This window comes from Ostrinia nubilalis, chromosome 18 (assembly GCF_963855985.1).
Source record: "Ostrinia nubilalis chromosome 18, ilOstNubi1.1, whole genome shotgun sequence".
Lineage (NCBI taxonomy): Eukaryota > Metazoa > Arthropoda > Insecta > Lepidoptera > Crambidae > Ostrinia > Ostrinia nubilalis.
The window spans coordinates 901,896-927,111 of record NC_087105.1 but is presented as its reverse complement, the minus strand read 5'-3'; the positions used below and the strand labels follow the sequence as shown (position 1 = coordinate 927,111).

The window sequence follows — 25,216 nt, the reverse complement described above, 5'->3', positions numbered from 1 at the left end:
CGGGCCGCCTGCTGGGCCGCCAGCCCGCGCTGCTGCTCGAGCTGGTGGAGCGCCACGGCACGCGCCGCGCCATGCCCTGGCTGCACCAGCTGCTGCGCCACGACCGCCTGGAGCTGAGGTAACCGGCCGGGACAGCACGGGCCGCCTGCTGGGCCGCCAGCCCGCGCTGCTGCTCGAGCTGGTGGAGCGCCACGGCACGCGCCGCGCCATGCCCTGGCTGCACCAGCTGCTGCGCCACGACCGCCTGGAGCTGAGGTAACCGGCCGGGACAGCACGGGCCGCCTGCTGGGCCGCCAGCCCGCGCTGCTGCTCGAGCTGGTGGAGCGCCACGGCACGCGCCGCGCCATGCCCTGGCTGCACCAGCTGCTGCGCCACGACCGCCTGGAGCTGAGGTAACCGGCCGGGACAGCACGGGCCGCCTGCTGGGCCGCCAGCCCGCGCTGCTGCTCGAGCTGGTGGAGCGCCACGGCACGCGCCGCGCCATGCCCTGGCTGCACCAGCTGCTGCGCCACGACCGCCTGGAGCTGAGGTAACCGGCCGGGACAGCACGGGCCGCCTGCTGGGCCGCCAGCCCGCGCTGCTGCTCGAGCTGGTGGAGCGCCACGGCACGCGCCGCGCCATGCCCTGGCTGCACCAGCTGCTGCGCCACGACCGCCTGGAGCTGAGGTAACCGGCCGGGACAGCACGGGCCGCCTGCTGGGCCGCCAGCCCGCGCTGCTGCTCGAGCTGGTGGAGCGCCACGGCACGCGCCGCGCCATGCCCTGGCTGCACCAGCTGCTGCGCCACGACCGCCTGGAGCTGAGGTAACCGGCCGGGACAGCACGGGCCGCCTGCTGGGCCGCCAGCCCGCGCTGCTGCTCGAGCTGGTGGAGCGCCACGGCACGCGCCGCGCCATGCCCTGGCTGCACCAGCTGCTGCGCCACGACCGCCTGGAGCTGAGGTAACCGGCCGGGACAGCACGGGCCGCCTGCTGGGCCGCCAGCCCGCGCTGCTGCTCGAGCTGGTGGAGCGCCACGGCACGCGCCGCGCCATGCCCTGGCTGCACCAGCTGCTGCGCCACGACCGCCTGGAGCTGAGGTAACCGGCCGGGACAGCACGGGCCGCCTGCTGGGCCGCCAGCCCGCGCTGCTGCTCGAGCTGGTGGAGCGCCACGGCACGCGCCGCGCCATGCCCTGGCTGCACCAGCTGCTGCGCCACGACCGCCTGGAGCTGAGGTAACCGGCCGGGACAGCACGGGCCGCCTGCTGGGCCGCCAGCCCGCGCTGCTGCTCGAGCTGGTGGAGCGCCACGGCACGCGCCGCGCCATGCCCTGGCTGCACCAGCTGCTGCGCCACGACCGCCTGGAGCTGAGGTAACCGGCCGGGACAGCACGGGGCCGCCTGCTGCTGAATGCGAGATGATTTAGCACCGGGCTCATGGACTAGCGAGCGAGTCATTCTGCTTACCCTGTTCTTGAGCGAGCAGGATAACAAACTTGGCTCGCGAGGCCTAGGGTGGACGCAGCTATTGACCAGACCGACTGGACCGAAGACCTAATAAAAGTAGCAAGAAAGCGCTGGATGCAAGCCGCTACCAACCGGGCAATATGGAAATTCTTGAGGGATGTTTATGTTCAGCAGTGAACGTCCTGTGGATGAAATGATGATTGACCGGTCGCCGAGCACGCCACAGCGACAGCAATGTAATTATGCGCGAGCGATAAAGTTGGATAGCTTGGGGTCATTGGACGAAATTCTACGTGCTCGGCGACCGGGCTTTAGCTTCCCTTCAGTTTAAATAAAATTGAGCACTTAACTGAATGAGACATCTTTACATTATGATTTCGTTGACGAAACTTAATAAAAACAAAATTGCCTAAAATGACACTTCACATTCTCGCAAAAAAATCCGAGCAGCGTCTTGACATTGTGTTATTCTTCCAGCGTGCTACCAGTGCAGTGTCTCTGCGAGTTTCTTTCCGCGGGGGGAGGGGCGGGCGGGGCGGGAGAAGCAGGGAAGGCAGGGGAACTATGCGCGCACCTGCGACGCACAGTGGCCGACAGCGAGGCGGGCGCGCGCGCCGTGCTGCACTACTACCTGCAGCGGCTCGCGCACCCGCACGCGCCCACCAGGGCCTCGGCTTCCAGGGTCAGTAATGGCGGACAACGAGGCGATAAGATCTGTAGACGCAAATAAAGAAATTTGATTTGATTTGATTTGTAGTTGTCCCATCTAGAAATTAAACCCAGAACCTTGTGCAATGTGCAAAAGTATAAATAAACCTTCAAAGTAGAAAGAGTCACTCTCAGTGATGTGAATTCTAATATATTTTTATTTTTTGCAGGGCCTAAAATTGGTGCTTACACAATCGACAGATGAATCGATCGAAATGGACTACAACGCTGACGTTAGCCCAGAGTGAGTGATTTTCTACTTTTTTTTTTATATTACCGATTGTTTATAATATGCATAAGAAATATGTTTTCAGCCTTTATTTTGTGTTCTATTTAATAATGACAATGATAATGACAATTCTTGTATGATGGCAAGGAACTCTTCGTCCGAGTTTGTCTCGCACTAGTCTGGTCTTAATGTATTCACCATCACCCGCAGCGAATGGCTGGGCCTACTGTGGGAGCTCCGCCACTGGAACGCGGTCCGAGCAGAAGTAGTGGTCCGAATCCGCGCCGCGTGCCTGGCGGAGTGCGTGCCGCGCTACGTGGCGGCGTACTTCGGCTTCCTGGCGCGCCACCACCAGGCCGAGCCGCCGCGGCCCGCCACCGACCTGGTGCTGGTGAGTGATGGCAGCCGGTCACGGACCGCGGTCCGAGCAGTAGTGGTCCGCATCCGCGCCGCGTGCCTGGCGGAGTGCGTGCCGCGCTACGTGGCGGCGTACTTCGGCTTCCTGGCGCGCCACCACCAGGCCGAGCCGCCGCGGCCCGCCACCGACCTGGTGCTGGTGAGTGATGGCAGCCGGTCACGGACCGCGGTCCGAGCAGTAGTGGTCCGCATCCGCGCCGCGTGCCTGGCGGAGTGCGTGCCGCGCTACGTGGCGGCGTACTTCGGCTTCCTGGCGCGCCACCACCAGGCCGAGCCGCCGCGGCCCGCCACCGACCTGGTGCTGGTGAGTGATGGCAGCCGGTCACGGACCGCGGTCCGAGCAGTAGTGGTCCGCATCCGCGCCGCGTGCCTGGCGGAGTGCGTGCCGCGCTACGTGGCGGCGTACTTCGGCTTCCTGGCGCGCCACCACCAGGCCGAGCCGCCGCGGCCCGCCACCGACCTGGTGCTGGTGAGTGATAGGTTAGCATGCTGTAGGAGCTGCAAAATTGGACCGCAGATTGCAGTTATTGTTAGAGGTTTTGCCGTTACAGATCAGAAACTAACACGCAATGTTCAATTATTGACTCATTCATAAAGCGTATATTATGATGAGCTACCATAGCTATAAGCGCTTATTTTTTTCAAAGATCGTAGAAGACTACAGAGAAGTCTTAGCATGCCTGAATGACGTATAAAATAAAATGTTGCATACCCTGCGCACGCGGCGCTGGAGCATTTGTGAATATTTCAAAAAAATAATCAATTTTAGTTTATATTTTACTGGGGTGTGACACCCATAAGGGCCTAAGCTAGAACTTAAAAGATAGCACGGAACGGAAATCCGCGTGCGCCCGCCTATTACACGCTCGTAGCGTGCACCCGTCCTCGGTCGTGCGTGTGGAAACGTTGTGACACGCATGCGCGTTATAGTACGCTGTTGTTGTGTGCCTATATCAGTTCCCGCGGAGGCTCTTAAGGCCGTTTCCTGACTTGTAGGTGCGGTAGTGGCGCGGCATTGGTATACTCTGTATACGCGGTACCGAGAGCTTACCGAGCGCCTATATTTCAATGGAGCGTTCCTGATTGAGACTGTGCCGCGCCGCTGCCGCACATGCCGCGCCAATCAGGAAGCGTGCATTCAAATATAGGCGTGACCGATGCGGTATATCGAAACGAAATCGTACCGATACAGCACCGTCAAGTCAGGAAGCGGCCTTAATGTCGTATTCCATAACCTACAGTCCACTCTCCCACAGGACTAGAGATGGGTTATACTAGGTTTTGATACTAGGTGCACCTATTCCAAGTATTTATTAATACTCGATCCAAATACCTGTTCCACCTAGTACGTAGTAATTTAGCATACTTGACGCGACTAGTGCGGACTAATCCAAGTAATATGACTTTAAAATACAATTTTCTTTGAAAAGATACAACCGTAGTATGAATAATGCAATTTGAAGTAGAATAATAATATAATTCCTCCCTTCATACTTCAACAGGCTTTGGACTGTCAACTTAAAAGTTGGCGTATTTAAAAGATATCAATTTCATAAAAATATTTACATACTTTTTTCTTATTTACATGAATATGGTTTGACTACGTTTGTGTGCGTTTGCTTCGTCGCGCTCAAATTTGTTTGGTCAGACAGAGACGGAGTGAATCTCTACGTTCGCACATAAGCTTAGCGAGAAATACTAGGTGCGCGTAATACACGACTACGGATTACGCAATAATAACCTCTATTACTTTCAGTATAGGGTCGGAAATCGTGTAATTTATAAAATACTAGGTGGATCAAGTATTTTAAAAAATGGAATAGGTGCCGCCTAGTACTGTAAAATACCTAGTGTGTGGATCTGTTCTAGTAAATACGTCTCATCTCTACACAGGACCTCAGCCAAGTGCTGATGGAGCGCACGACGGTGATGCAGGCCGTGCTGCCGCCGGCCGAGCAGCGCGAGCCCGCGCCCGCGCCGCAGCGCGCCCAACATCGTGCCTTGCACGCGCTCACCGCCATACTGCACGCGCATATGCGCGCGGTAAGTTAAACATGACGTCACGTGCCAGCACAATCACAGAATAATAATAAGTACTACGTACAGAAGTTTTACTTCGCGAAGGTATTTAAAAAAAATGTATGCTCAATGTCATTAACAATATGGTGTAATTTAGCCTGTCTCAACAGTCAAGCACCATTTTGTTGACAAACGTCAGTGATCGGCACTGCGCCGAAGCTATAAGGCTGACTTCGGTAAAATGATGTGACGTGAGGTGCCAAACTGCGGAAAATGGCGGAGGAAATACATGATTTAGCATGAATTATCATGAATAATATTAACTACTTATTTACCTCTCAGTGTCTTGAGGCAACTTAAAAAAGTACATTCTGTGTTTTTATTATTATTTAAGCAGTTAAATACTGCACAGTATTTAGTACACCATTTTCTTTATTTTCTTCCATCATACACAAGAATACGCGTGCGTGAGTCAATGTTCGCTCGTATGTGAGGCCTTGTCGAATAGTATCCTGTAGGTGGGCCATCGTGCGTGTTTTGTTTTCGATGTAAACTCGCGGAGATGAACAGGCCTGGCACAATCAGTAGACCAAATATCACTTGAGCCTTGTTCGCACTAGTTGAGTAATTTAGTAAAACAACTCGCCTTTAGTAAAGTAACTAAACTAATCACTACTGACCAAAAACCGTTTGCACTTTGGATGAGTATAGTTTACAAGTAATTAGTGCACCGCTGGGAGGTGAAGGAGGAGATGGTAAAGGTGCTACTCGCCTGTCAAAATAGAGCAAAATGGATTGACTTGACTAATCGATTGTAATCTACTCGACTAGTTTTTTGGTGTTCAGGCACGTTTAGCTACTAAATAACTTGTTACTCGACTAAATTACGTCACATACCAGTCCAATCCACAGAGAACACTGTCGTTAACAGTTTGAATCTGACATTGAAAATATTGCTGAAGAAATCGTTTTCACTCCTTCATTTAGAAAGAACCAATACTTCATTGTTATAACAAGCCGATCTTTACTCAATGCTCTCAATCACAGGTCCGCGCCCTCAAGGACGATCCGCAAGACGAAGACAGCCAGGAGACCGAGGGCGAAGCGCCGGCCGGAGCAGAGAGCGCGTGGAGCGGCGGCCCGCGCCTCATGCTACAGTGGGGGAACGGGTCTACGTCTACCCTACATGTTCTGATCGCGCAGGCTAATTTGAAGCTGCTCTGCTATGGACCATCAATTTGTAAGTACATATTTTCTTTTTCTCATTTCATTTCACTTCTTTATACTTCTTACACTTGATGTAAGAAGATTGTCTCCAAATCTTGTGATCTTACACAAGATTTGGAATGAGAAGGCATTTGCTGGTGCTGCTGGTGAGAAATTACGTTCACGTTATATTTCAGCGTAAAAACATTGTGATTTCGATACGCTGATTATAAATTTTGTAAAAGAATTTGGGTATAATATTAGTAGCATTCGAATGTGTCCTATTTTTTTTAATTAATTTCAGCGTTCTGAGAGTTCTTCTGAGTAAACCTATTCCTCATTATCAATAACACCACAGAATAATAAGTACTACTTTACTTCGCGAAGGTATTTAAAAAAATGTATGCTCAATGTCATTAACAATATGGTGTAATTTAGCTTGTCTCAAGAGTCAAGCAAGTTTGTCAGAAGTTTTGTTGACAAACGTCAGTGATCGGTACTGCGCCGAAGCTATAGGGCTGACTTCGGTAAAATGATGTGACGTGAGGTGCCAATCTGCAGAAAATGGCGGAGGAAATACATGATTTAGCATGAATTATCATGAATAATATTAACTACTTATTTACCTCTCAGTGTCTTCAGGCAACTTAAAAAAGTACATTCTGTGTTTTTATTATTATTTAGGCAGTTAAATACTGCACAGTATTTAGTACACCATTTTCTTTATTTTTTTCAATCATACACAAGAATACGCGTGCGTGAGTCAATGTTCGCTCGTATGTGAGGCCTTGTCGAATAGTACTCTTGTAGGGGGCAATCGTGCGTGTTTTGTTTTCGATGTAAACTCGCGGAGATGAACAGGCCTGATAACACTTAAATTTTTTGATCCTTCGAGCCGGATTGTCAAACATTTTCGTTGTGCTTTAAGCATTGCTTGACTTTATATTTTTGATGAAGAATTATGTTCTTAATTTTATTCGCCCATCATGAATAACACCAATCTGTCCCCAGACGACACGAACCAAGAGATGTACTCCTGGTTACTAGCCACCTGGTTCGGCAGCGACGCGCCCAGCGCTGTAGCCTTACTCCCGGGCGCCGCGGGGGTGGCGGGGGCGGCGGGGGTGGCGGCGGCTGAAGAGGCACTGCTGCCTGACTGGCTGCGCCTGCACCTGGTGCGGTCTGCCAGGCCGGCGCTACTGGAAGCGGGCCTGAGAGGCATGCCGGCTCATAAGCTGGCGCTGTTTATACAGACGTTTGGCATGCCCGTGCAAGCTATGTCGTGAGTATTATGTTACCATGTCTCTTTCTATATAAGAAAACCTTGACAGTTATTTGGCTTGTTGATACCCATTATGTTACCATGTTTCTCTTCACATAAGAAAACCTTGACAGTCGTTTGGCTTGTTGATACCCTTTGAAGTACTTACTGCGTTAAAGCTTAAAAATATTTAATGACTTTTACCTTGGTGATCAATCCATTGCGCGACGCCCTCAGGTGCTCGATCTTATGTGGACGTGCTGCATGCGATCGGAGCGGTGCATCGTCCTGTGTACTCGGCGAATTTTTCATGATGCTTTTTCTTAGTACTGGACTATTTATACGCCCGATGTAGTGGGAGTAAAGCAATAGGTGTAAAAGCACTTTATAAGGCCCACAGCAAACATGCTTCTTTTAGCATGGGCAATTTTGCATCGATGGAACAACGCGACTTCGCGACTTCATGCGTTCGGAGGCGGTATCAGGATCGCGCATTTTACTGCGTCATGCTTCCAAAAAGCCACTCAATCACCGCGTTTGGCGTTATTAAGTATGTGGTGTGGTCGCTGCATTCAATTTCTTAAAAGCGGCTAAAAGCCGTTCGCCGATGCTAGAAGTTACAATGTGTGATGTGGCTCTAAGGGCCTTGCCACACTGGCGGATTACAAACGTTCTGATGCGCAACGTTTCCGTCTAGAGTTTTCGCCTCGTGTTTGCCGCGCAGTCGTGACGTCGCCGCTCTGCTTTGACTAACCAAAGGCTTATTTGCAGAAGATAAATGACTAATGACTTGTAGCAGCGTATGGTCTAAGTATTTGCATCTTGACTTCCATTTGCGATTACCAAATGGCTAAGCGGATACATAATTTTAGATTTCATTATTTGTATTTCTGTTGGTTTTCCTAATAAAATAAAATATTTAATAGACTGTAATTCTACTTACGTTATACCATAAAATCTGATGACAAACTTTCAGCTTTTAATAAAATGACGTAGCAGCTCACCAGCTCTTAGTCTATAAGGCTTATTTGCAGAAAGTAAATGACTTACGGGCAGGTCACATAGTACGCAGAACTGACGGCCGATGGGGCAGCAAGGTTCTGGAATGGAGGCCGCGTACCGGAAGGCGCAGCGTGGGACGTCCACCTACAAGGTGGACCGACGACATCGTAAAGGTAGCAGGGAAACGCTGGACGCATGCCGCTACCAATCGATCAACGTGGAAAGCATTAGGGGAGGCCTATGTTCAGCAGTGGACGTCCTATGGCTGAAATGATGATGATGACTAATGACATATCCTCTCCAGGGCGTTACTGAGCGCGCTGGACGCGTGCCCGGCGGGCGCGGTGGTGCGGCTGGGCGTGGAGCGCGCGTACATGGCGCAGCTGCTGCGCGTGCAACGCGCGCGCGGGGCCCGCGGCGGCGCCGCCTTCGCCGCCGCGCTGCAGCTCGCGCCGCCGCAGCTGCCGCCCGGTCAGTGCATCACTATACAGGGTGGAAACGTTAAGTGATCTCACTCGATTATTTCTAAACTATTTTTTTTATGCTAGACAAGGCAGGTATTTATACAAGATATTGAAAAAAATATTACTAATTCTGAAAGTGCTTCACGAGCTCTATCCGACGATACCAATAATAGGTTCCATACATTTAGTACAGCCACAGTCATGGCACTCATGTCTTGATAATATTACTGCAAGTAAAATTTCAATTTAAAATTCGCTAATGTTCTGTGCTACGTTAATTCAATTTCTTTTGTGTAACGCCTATAATTAAGATAGCACTTAACCTATTCTATAAGCATGTATAATCTATATATATAAAAGAAAGTCGTGTTAGTTACTCCACTTATAACTCAAGAACGGCTGAACCGATTTAGCTGAAAATTGTCAGGGAGGTAGTTTAGAGCCAGGAGAAGGACATAGGATACTTTTTATCCCGTTCGAAATTAAAAAAAAAAGTCTGCTTATTTATTGCCATTAAGGCGGAACAAAGTTCGCCGGGTCAGCTAGTATTGTCTAAAATGGTGTATGTCTTGTTAGTGTTAATAAATAAATAAAGTAAAAGCCTAAAACCAATGTTTTCCAAGAATAATTTTAAATAATAATGAATTTACGAGTTCATTTTAAGTGTTTATTATTTAATAAATTAAAAAAAACTTCTAATATTGTTTAGCTAGCATACATTTAGTATGGAGGTTGAAAACATTTAATTTTCGAATAAATCCAGTTAATTCTGTAACCTTTTATGGGTACCGTTGGATAGAACTTGTGAAGCACTTTCAGGATCAGTAACCAGTTTTTCAAATTCTTGTATGGTTTAGAAATAATCCAACGAGATCACTTATCGTTTCCACCCTGTATAGCTCTAGCGCATAACTGAGTCCACATTGATCTGCTTGAATTGTAAGACCTATATGCTAAATGCTAATGTGGTGAAGCAATAAAATCCTTTACCACTACCATACCTCAGGTATTGACTGAGTTAAGCGCTAAACCTATAACAAAATATAGCTGCAAAACACTCCAGTGTCCAAGATATGATAAGAGGGCACTACTATCATACTGAGTTATCAGTTCCGCTTTTGGCCACGTTTGACGACACTGAAGAGTCCCATAAAATTATGACATTCACAGGAGGGCACTACTATCAATGTTGAGTTATTAGTTGCGATATTTGCTACTTGACGTTTTAGTACAGTTTCTTCAACGATCGCTTCCACACTTTTCCAGACGAGCTTCTATTCGGTCCTGAGGAGCTGCCGCCGGAGCCTCTAGACGCGTGGGCGGCGCCGGCCGCGCCCCCGCCGGCGCCGCCGCTGGCGCTGGTGCCGCAGCTGCTGAGCGCTTGCTTCGAAGGCGCACCCTTCCATGGAGACGTCGACACTGCGCTCACACACCTCATTGCGGTGAGTTGATGTGCAGGAGGCCTCTCTAGTGGTCCTAGTCTACTACAACACTATTCAGTCCTGAGGAGCTGCCGCCGGAGCCTCTAGACGCGTGGGCGGCGCCGGCCGCGCCCCCGCCGGCGTCGCCGCTGGCGCTGGTGCCGCAGCTGCTGAGCGCTTGCTTCGAGGGCGCGCCCTTCCCTGGAGACGTCGACACTGCGCTCACGCATCTTATTGCGGTGAGTTGATGGAAGAGGCCTCTCTAGAGGTCCCACTTTACTGTAGTCTGGTCTACGAGCACATAGAATTTTGTCCAATGACCCCAAGCTACCCATCCTTGTCGCTCGCACGTAATTATGTTGCTCTCGCGCTCGCACACTCACTGCGGGCGCGCGTCGCACAGTCGCGACAGCAATATAATTACGCGCGAGCGATAAGGATGGGTAGCTTGGAGTCATTGGACGGGATTCTACGTGCTCACGGACCAGGCTTTAGAACACTATTCAGTCCTGAGGAGCTGCCGCCGGAGCCTCTAGACGCGTGGGCGGCGCCGGCCGCGCCCCCGCCGGCGCCGCCGCTGGCGCTGGTGCCGCAGCTGCTGAGCGCTTGCTTCGAAGGCGCACCCTTCCATGGAGACGTCGACACTGCGCTCACACACCTCATTGCGGTGAGTTGATGTGCAGGAGGCCTCTCTAGTGGTCCTAGTCTACTACAACACTATTCAGTCCTGAGGAGCTGCCGCCGGAGCCTCTAGACGCGTGGGCGGCGCCGGCCGCGCCCCCGCCGGCGCCGCCGCTGGCGCTGGTGCCGCAGCTGCTGAGCGCTTGCTTCGAGGGCGCGCCTTTCCCTGGAGACGTGGACACTGCGCTCACGCATCTTATTGCGGTGAGTTGATCTTGCGAGAGGCCGCTCTAGGTTTTTTTTTTCTAAAGGACCTTGCTGATTGCGGTGAGCGGCTTTTTCTAACAAGTGTGTAGGTATGTGAAGTGTGAGCTGCTGGTTGCTTGCTTCGAGGGCGCTCCTTTCCCTGGAGACGTGGATACTGCGCTCACGCATCTTATAGCGGTGAGTTGATTGAGAGCGCTTTCACATTTAGGCGATTTAGCAGCGCGTCAAACGCGCGACAGACGCGCTGCCGAAAATTTCATACTATGTGACAGCGGATGCGTGCCTTCACATTATAAAAACGCCGCTGCCCAACTGCAGTCGCGCTACTAACGCCCTAATATGAAAGCGCTCTAAGAGGCCTTTTTAGAGCGCGATGATGGTTCAGGAGGCTTCTCTAGAGGTCCTAGTCTACTAGAACACTATTCAGTCCCGAGGAGCTGCCCCCAGAGCCTCTAGACGCGTGGGCGGCGCCGGCCGCGCCCCCGCCGGCGCCGCCGCTGCCGCTGGTGCCGCCGCTGCTGAGCGCTTGCTTCGAGGGCGCGCCTTTCCCTGGAGACGTCGACACTGCGCTCACGCACCTCATTGCGGTAAGTCGATGGTTCAGGAGGCCTCTCTAGAGGTCCTACTTTACTATAGTCTGGTCTGCGAGCACGTAGAATTTTGTCCAATGACCCCAAGCTACCCATCCTTATCGCTCGCGCGTAATTATATTGTCGCGACTGTGCGACGCGCGCCCGCAGTGAGTGTGCGAGCTTTAGAACACTATTCAGTCCCGAGGAGCTTCCCTAGGAGCCTTTAGGCCCCGCTGGCGCTGGTGCCGCAGCTGCTGGCCGCTTGCTTCGAGGGCGCGCCTTTCCATGGAGACGTCGACACTGCGCTCACGCATCTTATAGCGGTTAATCAACTTAGAGATATTTCACATTTAGGCGATTTAGCAGCGCGACAAATGCGCGACTGACGCGCTGCCGAAAATGTCATACTATGTGACAGCGGATGCACGCCTTCACATTATAAAAACGCCTGGAGACGTGGACACTGCGCTCACGCACCTTATTGCGGTGAGTTGATCGTCCGAGAGGCCTCTACTACGCATGACGTCTAGTGTCGTCATTAGATGTTGTATTATTCTATTAACGTTTGTTCTGAAAGGATTCTTAATATTTTCCTTTTTTTCTGATGGGTAAAAAAATAAATATTATGTCACTTATTTAACCGTTGCCCGAAAGAATGTGATGTACTTAAAATTTGTAAAACCACATCCGTCACTCATTCAAAACGACCCTGAGCGCGAAATTTCAACCGAACCATTGACCGATTTCCGACAGTGTTTCAGTTGTATTTTTCGTATTCGATTTCTTAAAGCCTGGTCCTGGCTCGCACACTCACTGCGGGCGCGCGTCGCACAGTCGCGACAGCAATATAATTACGCGCGAGCGATAAGGATGGGTAGCTTGGGGTCATTGGACGGGATTCTACGTGCTCACGGACCAGGCTTTAGAGACACTTCCATAGTTTTTAACAATAGGGTAAATAATAAGTTTAACGTCTTCCACAGGCGCTGTCATCAGAAACCAAGCGCTACAGCGCTTCAAGCGGCGGCGCGTACCCTTACCTAGAACGCGTGTGCGCATACTTGAAGCACGCCAGTGAGGGCGCGGCGGCCGCGGCGTTGCCCACGCACGCCGCTCGAGCTGCCGCGTTACTGCGTGCGCTGCAGCCTGCTAACAACCCGCGTGTTGCTGAGGTAAATAATAATAACATATTCAATTCAAATTCAAATATTTTTTTCATTACATAGGTCCTTTCCGGGGCACTTATACACGTCCCAAATATACATAGCTTGCCCTACCACCACTTCGGGACAACATATGGACTGGTGCTGAGAAGAAGTGGCGGAAGAAACTTAGTCACCTTTGTCAGCCTCTTTTTCAATAAAATACAGTATGTAATTTATACTTTACATGACACGCAATAAGTGCGAGCTAGGCAGGTAAAATCCACACACTCTTGTCATTTAATAAGTATTATATTGTAGAATCCTGCTCAGCTGGCCAGTATTAGGAAAGCTTCGCGATATTTACGTCAGGAATACCGCAGTCTTAAAACAAAAGTCTGACTAGTGTGTGTTGCCAGTGATGACATAAGGACAGGCTTGTTCATATGAGTATAGATCGTTCCATACGCGAAGACGCGCCCCACCGATTTTTGGTCGAGGGAAGCGCAGGGAGCGGGTAGTTTTGTCCGAGCGTCAGTCGCGAATTTATTGTAGTGTGCGTGTATTTTCATGGATAATTAGCGTGTACCGATAACACTCAAACAGCTGAAGAATGCATACATAAACTAGGTAGTAGCAAAGACAATAATTTACTCTTACTATTTTCTCTTGACCAATTTGTTGTGTCGATTTGTCAGATTTTGGTCAGATTCCTCCATTTTAACTTACAAATAGTAAGCTCTACACTCTGTCCACAGATAGCGGAAGCCCTACTACAGCAGTATACATACGTGGGCGGGCCTTTGGTGGGCGCGCTGAAGGCTCTAGTGCAGCCCGCGCGAGGCAAGCGCGAGCCCGATCGCCTGCCCGCGCTACCACCCGCGCCGACCAGAGACCACCTGGTGGCCAGTGAGTATACCACCTGGTGGCCAGTGAGTATACCACCTGGTGGCCAGTGAGTATACCACCTGGGGAACCCGAAAGAGTGGGAAAGTTGCCTACGATAAAGGTGCCACAAAGATTCCCAACGGCTGTCCGTTCTATAGTCTGGTCTGCAAGCACGTAGAACTTTGTCCAATGACCCCAAGCTACCCATCCTTATCGCTCGCGCGTAATATTGCTGTCGCGACTGCGACGGGCGCCCGCAGTGAGTGTGCGAGCGCAACAGCAACATAATTACGCGCCACCGATAAGGATGGGTAGCTTGGGGTCATTGGACAAAATTCTACGTGCTCGCAGACCAGACTATAGTCAAATGAGATCCTGTCACATACCAGTAGCGGTTGCGCTTGCTAACAAACATCGTTTGAAAATCGACCAAATAAATAAATCACGTTTCTATCCTCAGTACTGGAGAGCGCGACCGCAAGCACGCTAGAAGCGATCGGCAACAAGATCATAGAGACGCAGAGCACCGAGATGGTCGTCGACGTTATCTCGCATCTGCTGGAGAAGAACCAGGACGGCTGCTACGAGACCAAGGTACAGATTCGTAGGATCGTAACTGTCAATTAGAAAATTAACATTGCCTAAAAAAAAGTAAAAAGTATTTTATTTGCCAACAAAAAGTTTACAGTCTGTTTATCTAGCGGCTGCTGCACTAATCTGTGCTTGCATAAAGATGTAATACCTAACCTATACTACTTCGGAAATTGGCCAATAAGATAGTGTAAACACACTTAACTTCGAGCAACCTCGCCTCGCCTGCCCGACTTCCGATTATTATCGTTATTGCGCCCGAATCAAAGAGTTTGAAGCGTTCCGAAGCTTGAACGCGTAATCTCTGACGAAACTATTCGACTGACTTCGGTATTTTATTGAAGCGTGATGTGTAGCTGAGGTTATAACAATGTATGTGTATAAGATTTTAAATTTTCGCGTTCCATTTTAATGTATGTGTTTGTGTATTTGTCCAGATAAAAAGCGAGGGGCGCTTGGTAGAGGCGCCGCTGTTCGCGCGAGGCAGTCTAGGCTGCGGTTTGCTGCTGGACTGGCTGTCTGAGCTTCAACAGGAGACGCTGGGCCCGCAGCCCGAGAGACAGGTACAAGGATCTATGTACCATAAACCCGTTTGTCAGGTTTCCGTGGTCACTTACCAGCGGAGGTCAAGGAACGACTCAAAAACGCAAATTACAACTATTCTCTACAGAGCTCGCGATAGCGCAACCGATGACGCGTGGTTCTAGCCTTAATAAAGTTTACCTGAAAATATTTTACCTCGTAAATTGAAGTGCAGCAATAGACTCTAATTGACTTTTTCATGACCATATCAATTTAACGGTTATATCTTGTCGAATAAAGCTTCGGGCCAAACCAATTCACGTTCACTCTGCGTCTGCAATAGCAGCTTGCGTTTGCAAGCTGAACGCGTCGATATTGCCGAATCTTAAGAGGACGGGGGTGCGTAATGAGGGTTTTCGCGAATGAAAAATCCGCCAGATGGCAATACGTAGACGCGAGGTCCAAATGCTGCATGATTGGTTATTTTTGACATGACATTGACAGATATGTCAAAATCCACCAATCACGCAGCAGTCAGACCCCACATCCATGTCCTGCCATCTAGCGGATCTTTCATTCGCGAAAACCCTCATTGCGTCTGCTTTTGTCAGACTGCACGCCACGTTTGTCTTTAAAAATGTTGTTACTTTGGTATATTGCAGATGCGGCTGAATCCCGTCCAATGACCCCTAGCTACCCATCCCTATCGCTCGCGCGTAATTATATTGCTGTCGCGACTGTGCGACGGGCGCCCGCAGTGAGTGTGCGAGCGCAACAGCAACATAATTACGCGCGAGCGATAGGGATGGGTAGCTTGGGGTCATTGGACGGGATTCTACGTGCTCACGGACCAGGTTTTACCAACCCTTACCCATGTGGCATGCAATAAAATTTGAATTTAAAGTGTGTTCTACGTATGTTGGGCAGATGCGCCTGATGTTCAGTGCGGGCTGCGCGCGCTGGCGGCCGCAGCTGGTGACGCAGCTGGCGCACCGCGCGTCGTGGCGCACGCTGCACACCTGTCTACGAGCGCTGCTGAACCCTGACCGGTTTGTGGTGCTTTGGATTTGATTGAATATTATGTTTTTTAAAGGATATTAGTAATTTATTTTTGCACCAATTACTAATAGTCCCGTTAGCCACCCGTACCCAAGTAGCAATTGGTATTAATGGCAAAATCTTACTTGTCTTAACTCTATCTAAATTTACACTTAAGCTAAAACCAAATAAACTTACAATAGAGATATTTTTCTTTAAGACTTTATATTCTTCATCGAGCGCTACTTAAGCAAATTAAGAATACCCAAAACCAAGTTAAGTATTCTTTAGATAATTTGGTCTTAAGTTATTCTTAGCTTAAGATTAAAAAATCTTATTTTACTTAATTTAGATTTTTTGTATGCTCACTTAATACTAAATAGTATAGGTGAAGTATTATTTAAGTGTTGCAAAGTAAATAAAGTATTCGTAGAATTACTTAGGACTTTTTATAGGCCATTATCCTAGAAATAGTTTTTTGAAGATTAAGTTAATTACTTTTTTACTAGAATTATTAGATTTTGAGAAAAAATACACTTAACGGGACGATTTCGATAAAACAGAATCACGCCTATTAATTCAAGGTAATGCACGCCAAGATTTACTAAAATATTGTCTAAAATATTTTTGAAATTATATGGTAAGGTTGCGTACAACATGATAATATTATACAACTTTACTAACTACGTGACAGTAGGTACTTTTAAAAAATCTTAACATAATAACTGCCGAAAAATATTAGAGATGAAACGGATAGTTGTTTGGCCGGATACCGGATATCCGGCCAGCTGCTAGGCCGGATAGCCGGATATCCGGCGGCCGGATAGTTGGCCCATTGTCTCGTTGCATGTCGTGACGAGTTTAGCGCCGCACAGGTGCTTCGAACGCGATCAGTGGGTCTATTGTATTAGAAGACTAGACTAGTCACACTTATCGAAAATCGAATCAGTCCGAATAGAATATCAGATTTTGCCACTTATCTAGGGGGCAGATCAATTCAGGTGATTTCGGTTACCATCGTGAGTGTGTAATTGAATAGCGAAAATTAAATTAGTTTACTTGCTGCATAATCTGACTGAACTGCATCATGACATCAGACCATCAGTGAAAAAATGATCGCCTATTTTATTTGGCAATATTTCGACTTAACAAATATTTACTATTTATCGGTGATCAGCCGTCAGTTCGAGCCTGTGGCAGGCCTTTTTGGAGTTAAATTCTATTGCTTATATCTTAGACGAACTGTCCATTTGTAACAGCTATCCTACTAACATTTCTGAGCTCTTGCTGGACGTCGATACCAGTCAAATGACGATTTCAAAGAGAGGTTGACATGAAAAAATGGTCATCCCTCTGCGATGTGCACGGGCGCTGTTCAGAACTTGGTCTCGGGATAAAGCCACCAGTCTCCCGAAAGCGTCTTAAAACTTTCGAAACCCAGGACTGGCTTATGTGGAGCTGACGTGCGACAGCTCGCTGGCTGAGCCCTTCTTGCAATAGTGCAACGATTTGTGCTGCTTTTGAAGGTGTAGAATCCCAGTTAAAGTGTCAAAAGAAGCGAAGATGTGTATGGATCAACGTGTGAAAGCAAAAATCCGAAAACACGTGCTTTTATAGGGGGTAAATAAGCCACAACTCGCGACGTATCAAACAGTTGATACCTGTCTTTTACCTTACTTCTTCACATCAGGCAGGATATCTTTTTAAATACTGGTGTGATTTAAATGAATTTGGTATCAATTTAAAGATAAAAAGGACATCATCCATTTTGGTCCAAAATCAAAAGTGCCGGCCAAAAAATAAAAGTGCTGTATTCTGATAGAATACGTCCGCCTTAGCATTTATTACTATGGCACCAAAGCTGTAGCACCACTGTGCATCGTAGTATTTGAGCTCTAAAAATATATGAAACGACTGACTTTGATCTCAAATACTACGATGCACAGTGGTGCTACAGCTTTGGTGCCATAGTAACAAATACTAAGGCGGACGTATTCTGTCAGAATACAGCACTTTTTTTTTTATTGGCCGACATTTTTGATTTTGAACAAAAAATGTATGAATCGTCGATGAATTTTAGATCTCAAATACTCGACGCACAGTGGTGCTACAGCTTTGGTGCCATAGTAACAAATGCTAAGGCGGACGTATTCTGTCAGAAGACAGCACTTTTTGTTATTGGCCGACACTTTTGATTTTGAACAAAAAATGTATGAATCGTCGATGAATTTTAGATCTCAAATACTCGACGCACAGTGGTGCTACAGCTTTGGTGCCATAGTAACAAATGCTAAGGCGGACGTATTCTGTCAGAACACAGCACTTTTTTTTTTATTGGCCGACACTTTTGATTTTGAACAAAAAATGTATGAATAATCGATGACTTTTAGATCTCAAATACTCGACGCACAGTGGAGCTACGGCTTTGGTGCCATAGTAACAAATGCTAAGGCAGACGTATTCTGTCAGAATACAGCACTTTTTTTTGTTGGCCGGCACTTTTGATTTTGGACCAAAAATATATGAAACGTGGATGATGTCCTTTAATCTTTAAAATGGTGCCACTTTTTTGTTCCTAACAAATTTGTTAGTACACTAGATCGCGTGGAAACAACTTCATGTAAGTGATTCCATACTTTTGCTCGCAAGTGAAAACTACTATTTTTAATATCCGGTATCCGGCCGGATAGTGAGTTACTATCCGGTATCCGGCCGAATAGTAAATTTAGGCCGAATATCCGGCCTACCGGATAGTTACCGGATATCCGTTTCATCTCTAAAAAATATTTCTAATAATTGTAATCCACACTAATTTACGCTTCTCAATCTTCTCATTTAATAAAGCAGAAACACAGTGTGATTAAATTTAACAAAATTACAAATTGTCAAAAGTTCCATAAAAACTTTTCAATAAAATACGTCATGACTGTGTTCATTAACATGGCAAAAATCATATGGCCGATATTCAATTAATTGTTGTGTTGCAATTACAGAGTTCAAAATACTTTACGAAATATGAGAGTGGTGCAATTTACCCGCCAGTACAATATACCGAACTTTCCCCTATATGTTATAACAAAACTAAAAACGTAAAAACCAATTAGTCCTATTAGAACCATTTTCGACTTCCACACGGACAAAGTCTAGGGAGAAATCATGTAATTAATAAATAAGTTAGTAAATGAATTGTTCTCTAATGTATAGCAGCACCAATAATTTAGCAAGACTAAGATAGAATGAAACCTATCTAGTCTTAACTAAATAAAACTAAAGATCTACTTGATACCACATGCACCTAAGTAATACTTCATCAAGTGAATTTTAAGTGTAAGTTAAATCTAATGTTTCTAAACTAATACTATGTAAAGCATAACTTGACTCAACTCTTTCTTTACTAAACTTATAAATTCAAAATCTTCTATACTCTTGCTACATTAAGACAAATTAGAATTACCGCCATTATGAGCTATGTGTAACAAAAAAATAATCATAAATTAACCAATAATATCATAACAAGAGGACATTTAAATTGAAGTATGTCTTTGTTACACTTTTTCTAGTTGCATAAATGTCTAAGAACGTTTGCATAAAATAAAATATTATTTTATAACCTCAAAGTTTTCTTTATGCAATACAATTTCGTAATATTTTATTGATCTTATTAGGGTTTTTTCAAGGCCCTCCTGTTTTATAGCATTATTGATTGATTTTACACGAGAAACCACAATGCGTTTTTTATTTCCTATGCAAAAATGACATTCAAGGTCTTTTCTAGACATAATATAAATTAGTTATTAAAATAATTTAATCGCCATTTTCATTAACCTTTATCTAAAGTTGATTTAGTGTTAAAGATCACAATGTTTTCTAAATTAAGTTCCTCTTTAATAAAAAGTGTCTTACATAGTTCTTCATGAAGTTAAATAAACCTTAGCTGTAAAAATTATTATTAGTCTTAAATAAGTATTCAAGATATCTTCAACTCTATTTCCTTGTCTACAGTCATACTACAAGATATATTATAGTACTTGTTTAGAAATTCTTAAAACTACACTCTTAATTAGGGTTTAAGTCTGCCTTAAGCGTTGTCTTAACTCTGTCTCTGTGATTTCCAAAGGATTGTGCCCTTTTATGCTTACCATTGTCTTGGGGGATAACTTCAAGATTTCTTGAGTGCGACTATAGTCTTGGCCAAGACAACGGCTGGAATTGGGCTACTAGTCTTCAAGATATCTTCAATGCCTTATGAAGATAATCTGTTGCTACTTGGGTACTCAGTTAAATAATGCTTGTGTCACCAGTGAGCTCTCCACAATAATAGGGATGTTTCCTGAGTAAAAAAGCAAGAGTTTTAATTAGTCCGTCAGTTAGCTTATCAAAAAATACTCGACACGTATTTTTCACTTATTGAAACTAATGAAAATGTAAAGAGATAAAACGTGCCTAAGTTCTAAAGAAAAGGCCCGTGATGACAATGAGTGCTTAAAAATGTAGCACTTTGTGACGTCGCGCGGAACTTCAACGCACCATAACTTTGTAATTATTTGTTTGGTTGACAATTAAAAATATACGTGTCCAATATTTTTCGATATTAAAATTGACGGACAAAAAAAATTTTTTTAGGAAACTAGCCTATTGAGCGTCAGCGCAGCGCTTGCGTGTTCTTTTACGTTTCATAAAAAATATTTTTATTGACTAGTGGTGTATCCCATAGAGTAGACTAAACCACCATCACTCTTCCCGTAGTGGTCGTAAAAGGCAATTACGCGAAAATATGCAAAAATCCGCGTGGGGAGTATAAGCGAAATACTCTAGTTATCTGCGGCATATTAGAGGATGATATACAGGGTGTCCCGTAATGTAACGTCAAGCCGGAACTGGGTGTTGAGGCAAGTTGTGCTGGTTATCAGAAAAATATAAAAAAAAATCTATGTGGCATATTTTAAAAATAATAGGCATTTAAAAAAAATCAAAAAATTCTACTCCAGGTGACGCACTATGGAGCGAAATTGCGATTTATGGACATAGCGATATTTTTCACAATTTCGATTTGAAAAAAATACCTATCGATAGGTTACGTTATTCTGATGAATAAATGCTGCACAAGTTTTTCTCTAAAACCAATAGTTTGACTGGAAAAAAATATTTTCCATTTTCGTTGTATGGAATGAAACATAAAGTGGTCGATTTTGACTAAGCCTTGACAGATCTTGCTTTGAAACTACTTGAGCCTTGTTCTATGGCTTGTTGACTGTAATCCTACGCTATCAGCGCGCATCCAAAGTTGCCCGTTCACAAGTTATGAGGTTCTGAAAAATTAAAAAAAAGTAAGTAAAAGTGACTTTTTTTTTGGATATCTTTAAAGATTTAACAAAAATATAAAGATTTTATACGTTAATAATGTAAATTAACCTTAAATTACTGCTAAAAACACATTTTAATAAACTTAAAAGGAATTAAATCACCGATTTTTTTTTTCACAATTTCTGTTTAAAAAAAATACCTATCGATAGGGTATGTTATTCTGATGAATAAATATTATGAACGTTTTTCTCTAAAACCAATAGTTTGGCTGGAAAAAAATATTTTCCATTTTCGTTGTATGGAATGAAACATAAAGTGGTCGATTTTGACTAAGCCTTGACAGATTTTGCTTTGAAACTACTTGAGCCTTGTTTTATGGCTTGTTGACTATAATCCTGCACTAACAGCGCGCGCCCAAAGTTGCCCGTTCAGAAGTTATGAGGTTCCGAAAAATGAAAATTAAAGTAAGTAAAAGTATCTTTTTTTGGGTATAAATCTTTAAAGATTCAACTAAAACATGAAAATTATATACTTTAATAATGTAATTAACCTTTCTCTTGTCGTTTTATCTAAAGAAAAGTCAATTTTACGTACTTTAATTTTCATTTTTCGGAACCTCATAACTTCTGAACGGGCAACTTTGGGCGCGCGCTGTTAGTGCAGGATTATAGTCAACAAGCCATAAAACAAGGCTCAAGTAGTTTCAAAGCAAAATCTGTCAAGGCTTAGTCGAAATCGACCACTTTATGTTTCATTCCATACAACGAAAATGGAAAATATTTTTTTCCAGCCAAACTATTGGTTTTAGAGAAAAACGTTCATAATATTTATTCATCAGAATAACATACCCTATCGATAGGTATTTTTTTTAAACAGAAATTGTGAAAAAAAAATCGGTGATTTAATTCCTTTAAGTTTATTAAAATGTGTTTTTAGCAGTAATTTAAGGTTAATTTACATTATTAACGTATAAAATCTTTATATTTTTGTTAAATCTTTAAAGACATCCAAAAAAAAAGTCACTTTTACTTACTTTTTTTTAATTTTTCAGAACCTCATAACTTGTGAACGGGCAACTTTGGATGCGCGCTGATAGCGTAGGATTACAGTCAACAAGCCATAGAACAAGGCTCAAGTAGTTTCAAAGCAAGATCTGTCAAGGCTTAGTCGAAATCGACCACTTTATGTTTCATTCCATACAACGAAAATGGAAAATATTTTTTTCCAGTCAAACTATTGGTTTTAGAGAAAAACTTGTGCAGCATTTATTCATCAGAATAACGTAACCTATCGATAGGTATTTTTTTCAAATAGAAATTGTGAAAAAAATCGTTATGTCCATAAATCGCAATTTCGCTCCATAGTGTGACGGTCCTTTTACTCGTGTTGCCACAAATCTTCACTTTTTCCAAATTTTTTTTTTGTTAATGTAACCCTGAATAATGCTTCTCTAAATTGTTATCAAAATTACAAAACCAGCTGCTCCAACTTAGATGAAAAAAATAGATTATTCCCAAAAAAAATATCAAAATAAAAATTTTGCCTAGTTTAAACTGACTGTACTGAAAAAAAATTGTACTACGCGAGTGTGGCAAGTGACGTCATAATTTGGCGCATTTAGTAAGGATTCCAAAATGGTATAACACTTTGTAAAATCTTGCTGTAATTGTCGACAATTTTTGTTTATTGGAAATAATCCCGTTTTTAACTTTATCTACCTTGGTTAAAAATATTATTCTAATGTGCCCAAAATTCAAGTTTCTGGCTTAAGTGAGATGGAGAAGCCATTTTAAAAGGTATGAGCGGGACGAAGAGGGCCATCTTACCAAGCAGGGATGTTATGGATATCCGTAACCGTAACCGAAACTATCGGATATCCGAAATAAAAAAATGTCCGTAACCGAAAGTGATTCAAAAGTTACGGATAGTTTCGGATAAAGACCAAACTGCAAAACTCTATGAAATCTGCAGTATACACGCCGCAGCATTATACCTACATTTTTGAAATTCTAATAATTCCGTAACAAAAATTATCCGAGACTTTCGGATAATCCGAAATGATTTCATATCCGTGACCGTAACCGAAACCGGTATAATATTATTCTAATATCCGTAACCGTATCCATAACCGAAACTTCATATCCTTATTATCCCTGTTACCAAGTACAAGTGCAGGCAGAGCAGGTAGTAAAGGCGCGCGCGCACGGGTGACTTTTATCACAGTATGTCAACTACTAATTACTGTCATGGTGACAAAAGTTTCTGTGACTGACTGTACGGTAGTCAGTCACAGAAACTTGAATTTTGGGCACATTAGAATAATATTTTTTAACCAAGGTAGATAAAGTTAAAAACGGGACTATTTCCAAAAAAAACAAAAATTGTCGACAATTACAGCAAAAATTTACCAAGTGTTATACCATTTTGGAATCCTTAGGTACTAAATGCGCCAAATTATGACCATGCCACACTCGCGTAGTACATTTTTTTTTTCAGTACAGTCAGTTTAAACTAGGCAAAATTTTTATTTTGAATTTTTTTTTGGGAATAATGTATTTTTTTCATCCAAGCTGGAGCAGCTGGTTTTGTAATTTTGATAACAATTTAGAGAAGCATTATTCAGGGTTACATAACAAAAAAAAATTGGGAAAAAGCGAAGATTTGTGGCAACACGAGCAAAAGGACCGTCACCTGGAGTAGAATTTTTTGATTTTTTTTAAATGCCTATTATTTTTAAAATATGCCACATAGATTTTTTTTATATTTTTCTGATAACCAGCACAACTTGCCTCAACACCCAGTTCCGGCTTGACGTTACATTACGGGACACCCTGTATATTATTCACGGATTTGAGAGAAAATAATGTCAACCCTTCTTCTATGTTGTAGGAAGTGGGCTGCCAGCTCGGTGGTGGAGTTCTGCGCGACGCTGGTGGACTCGCCGCGCGTGTGGCAGGGCCGCGACCGCAGCCCTTCTAAGCACGCGCCTGATGACGACACGCTGCGCCTCACGCATAAGCAGGTCAGTCACGCTCATAATCTGCAGCCGGATCTCAATTAGAGGCAGCCTCGGACTGATCAACCGCCTCAACCTGAGGCACGACTCGTTGCGAGGCTTTCGTTGGCGTGGACCGAGCCACATTTTGTCCCCAAGATGAAGCAACTGCTCGACCCAAGGTTGCCTCTACTGGAAATCCGATTTTGGACGCTTTTAAAAACAAGTCAAGTGCGAGGACGACTCGCGCAATCAAGGTTCTATACTCTTAAGTGTTACTGACTACGGCGGCGTAGTGTAATAGATGCGTACGAAGTTTACATACAAAACAATGTAACTTTGTCGACATTCAAATAAAACTTGTACGGGGTTGCCGTATATTATATGATTTGATAGGGATTTTCTATCATTCCAAATTAACCTTATCAAAGTTGTAAGTTTATAAGGTAAAAACTTGTATTTTAAACTGTTATGCTAGATATGGATATTGATGGTAGGGTGAGAATGCGCGACTTAATGGTGTGATGTATGGGAACCGAAGTAATTTGGACACAAAGTAATTTACGCGTATTTACAAAAGTAGGTCAAAATGTTGATGATGCGGCGTAATGTATGTGCTTGCTCGTACAAAATTACTTAACAAACTTAAATTATCTCTTAATGAGACTGTTGTACTATCGGCAACAGTGTTAACTGCCCATTGGCAGTCATGTCATCTCGTTCTATCGCAAAGAATCGCCATTTGATTAAAGCGAGAGCAAAAACGGAAATGGATAGTTAAAAGTGTGGCCGTGTGTACAATCCTTATTCTGAATAGCTTGTTTAGTTTCTATGAAATCTTCTCACGTATATCGTCGTTGCAGCTGGAAGTGCTGATCGGCTACATAGTAGAAGAGGCGGAGGCGGCGTCGGTAGCCGCGGGCGGCGGCGCAGCGGGCGCGGAGGCTCTCCGCAGGCGTATGGAGGCGCGCCTGACGCTGGTGCTGCGCTGCTGTCCTTCCGAGCCCGCGCTGCTGGCTGCTGCGCTGCCTGCGAGGGTGCATCCTGTGCTGCTGCTGCTGCTGTATACCAAGGTATAGCTTTGTATCTTCTAGACAGATGAAA

The 25,216-nt window shown here is 45.1% G+C and overlaps 1 protein-coding gene across 1 annotated transcript; it reads left to right on the top strand.

The window, feature by feature from the left end:
• Positions 1–2,780: 2,780 nt before the first annotated feature.
• On the top strand, positions 2,781–25,191 carry LOC135080828 (integrator complex subunit 1-like). Its single transcript, XM_063975552.1, has 17 exons — positions 2,781–2,786; positions 2,849–3,268; positions 4,693–4,842; positions 5,866–6,058; positions 7,036–7,306; positions 8,592–8,758; positions 10,018–10,193; positions 10,262–10,411; positions 10,690–10,839; positions 10,908–11,057; positions 12,616–12,804; positions 13,533–13,683; positions 14,123–14,256; positions 14,691–14,816; positions 15,703–15,824; positions 24,007–24,139; positions 24,976–25,191. The coding sequence occupies exons 1-17, from the start codon at positions 2,781–2,783 to the stop codon at positions 25,189–25,191; spliced, it is 2,904 nt and encodes a 967-aa protein (XP_063831622.1).
• The last annotated feature ends 25 nt before the right edge of the window (positions 25,192–25,216 follow it).

Coding starts and splice junctions, on each gene's coding strand:
- LOC135080828 (XM_063975552.1), top strand. Junction 10,194..10,261: donor CGCTCACACACCTCATTGCG/GTGAGTTGATGT, acceptor AGTCCTGAGGAG/CTGCCGCCGGAGCCTCTAGA. Junction 14,817..15,702: donor GCCCGCAGCCCGAGAGACAG/GTACAAGGATCT, acceptor TATGTTGGGCAG/ATGCGCCTGATGTTCAGTGC.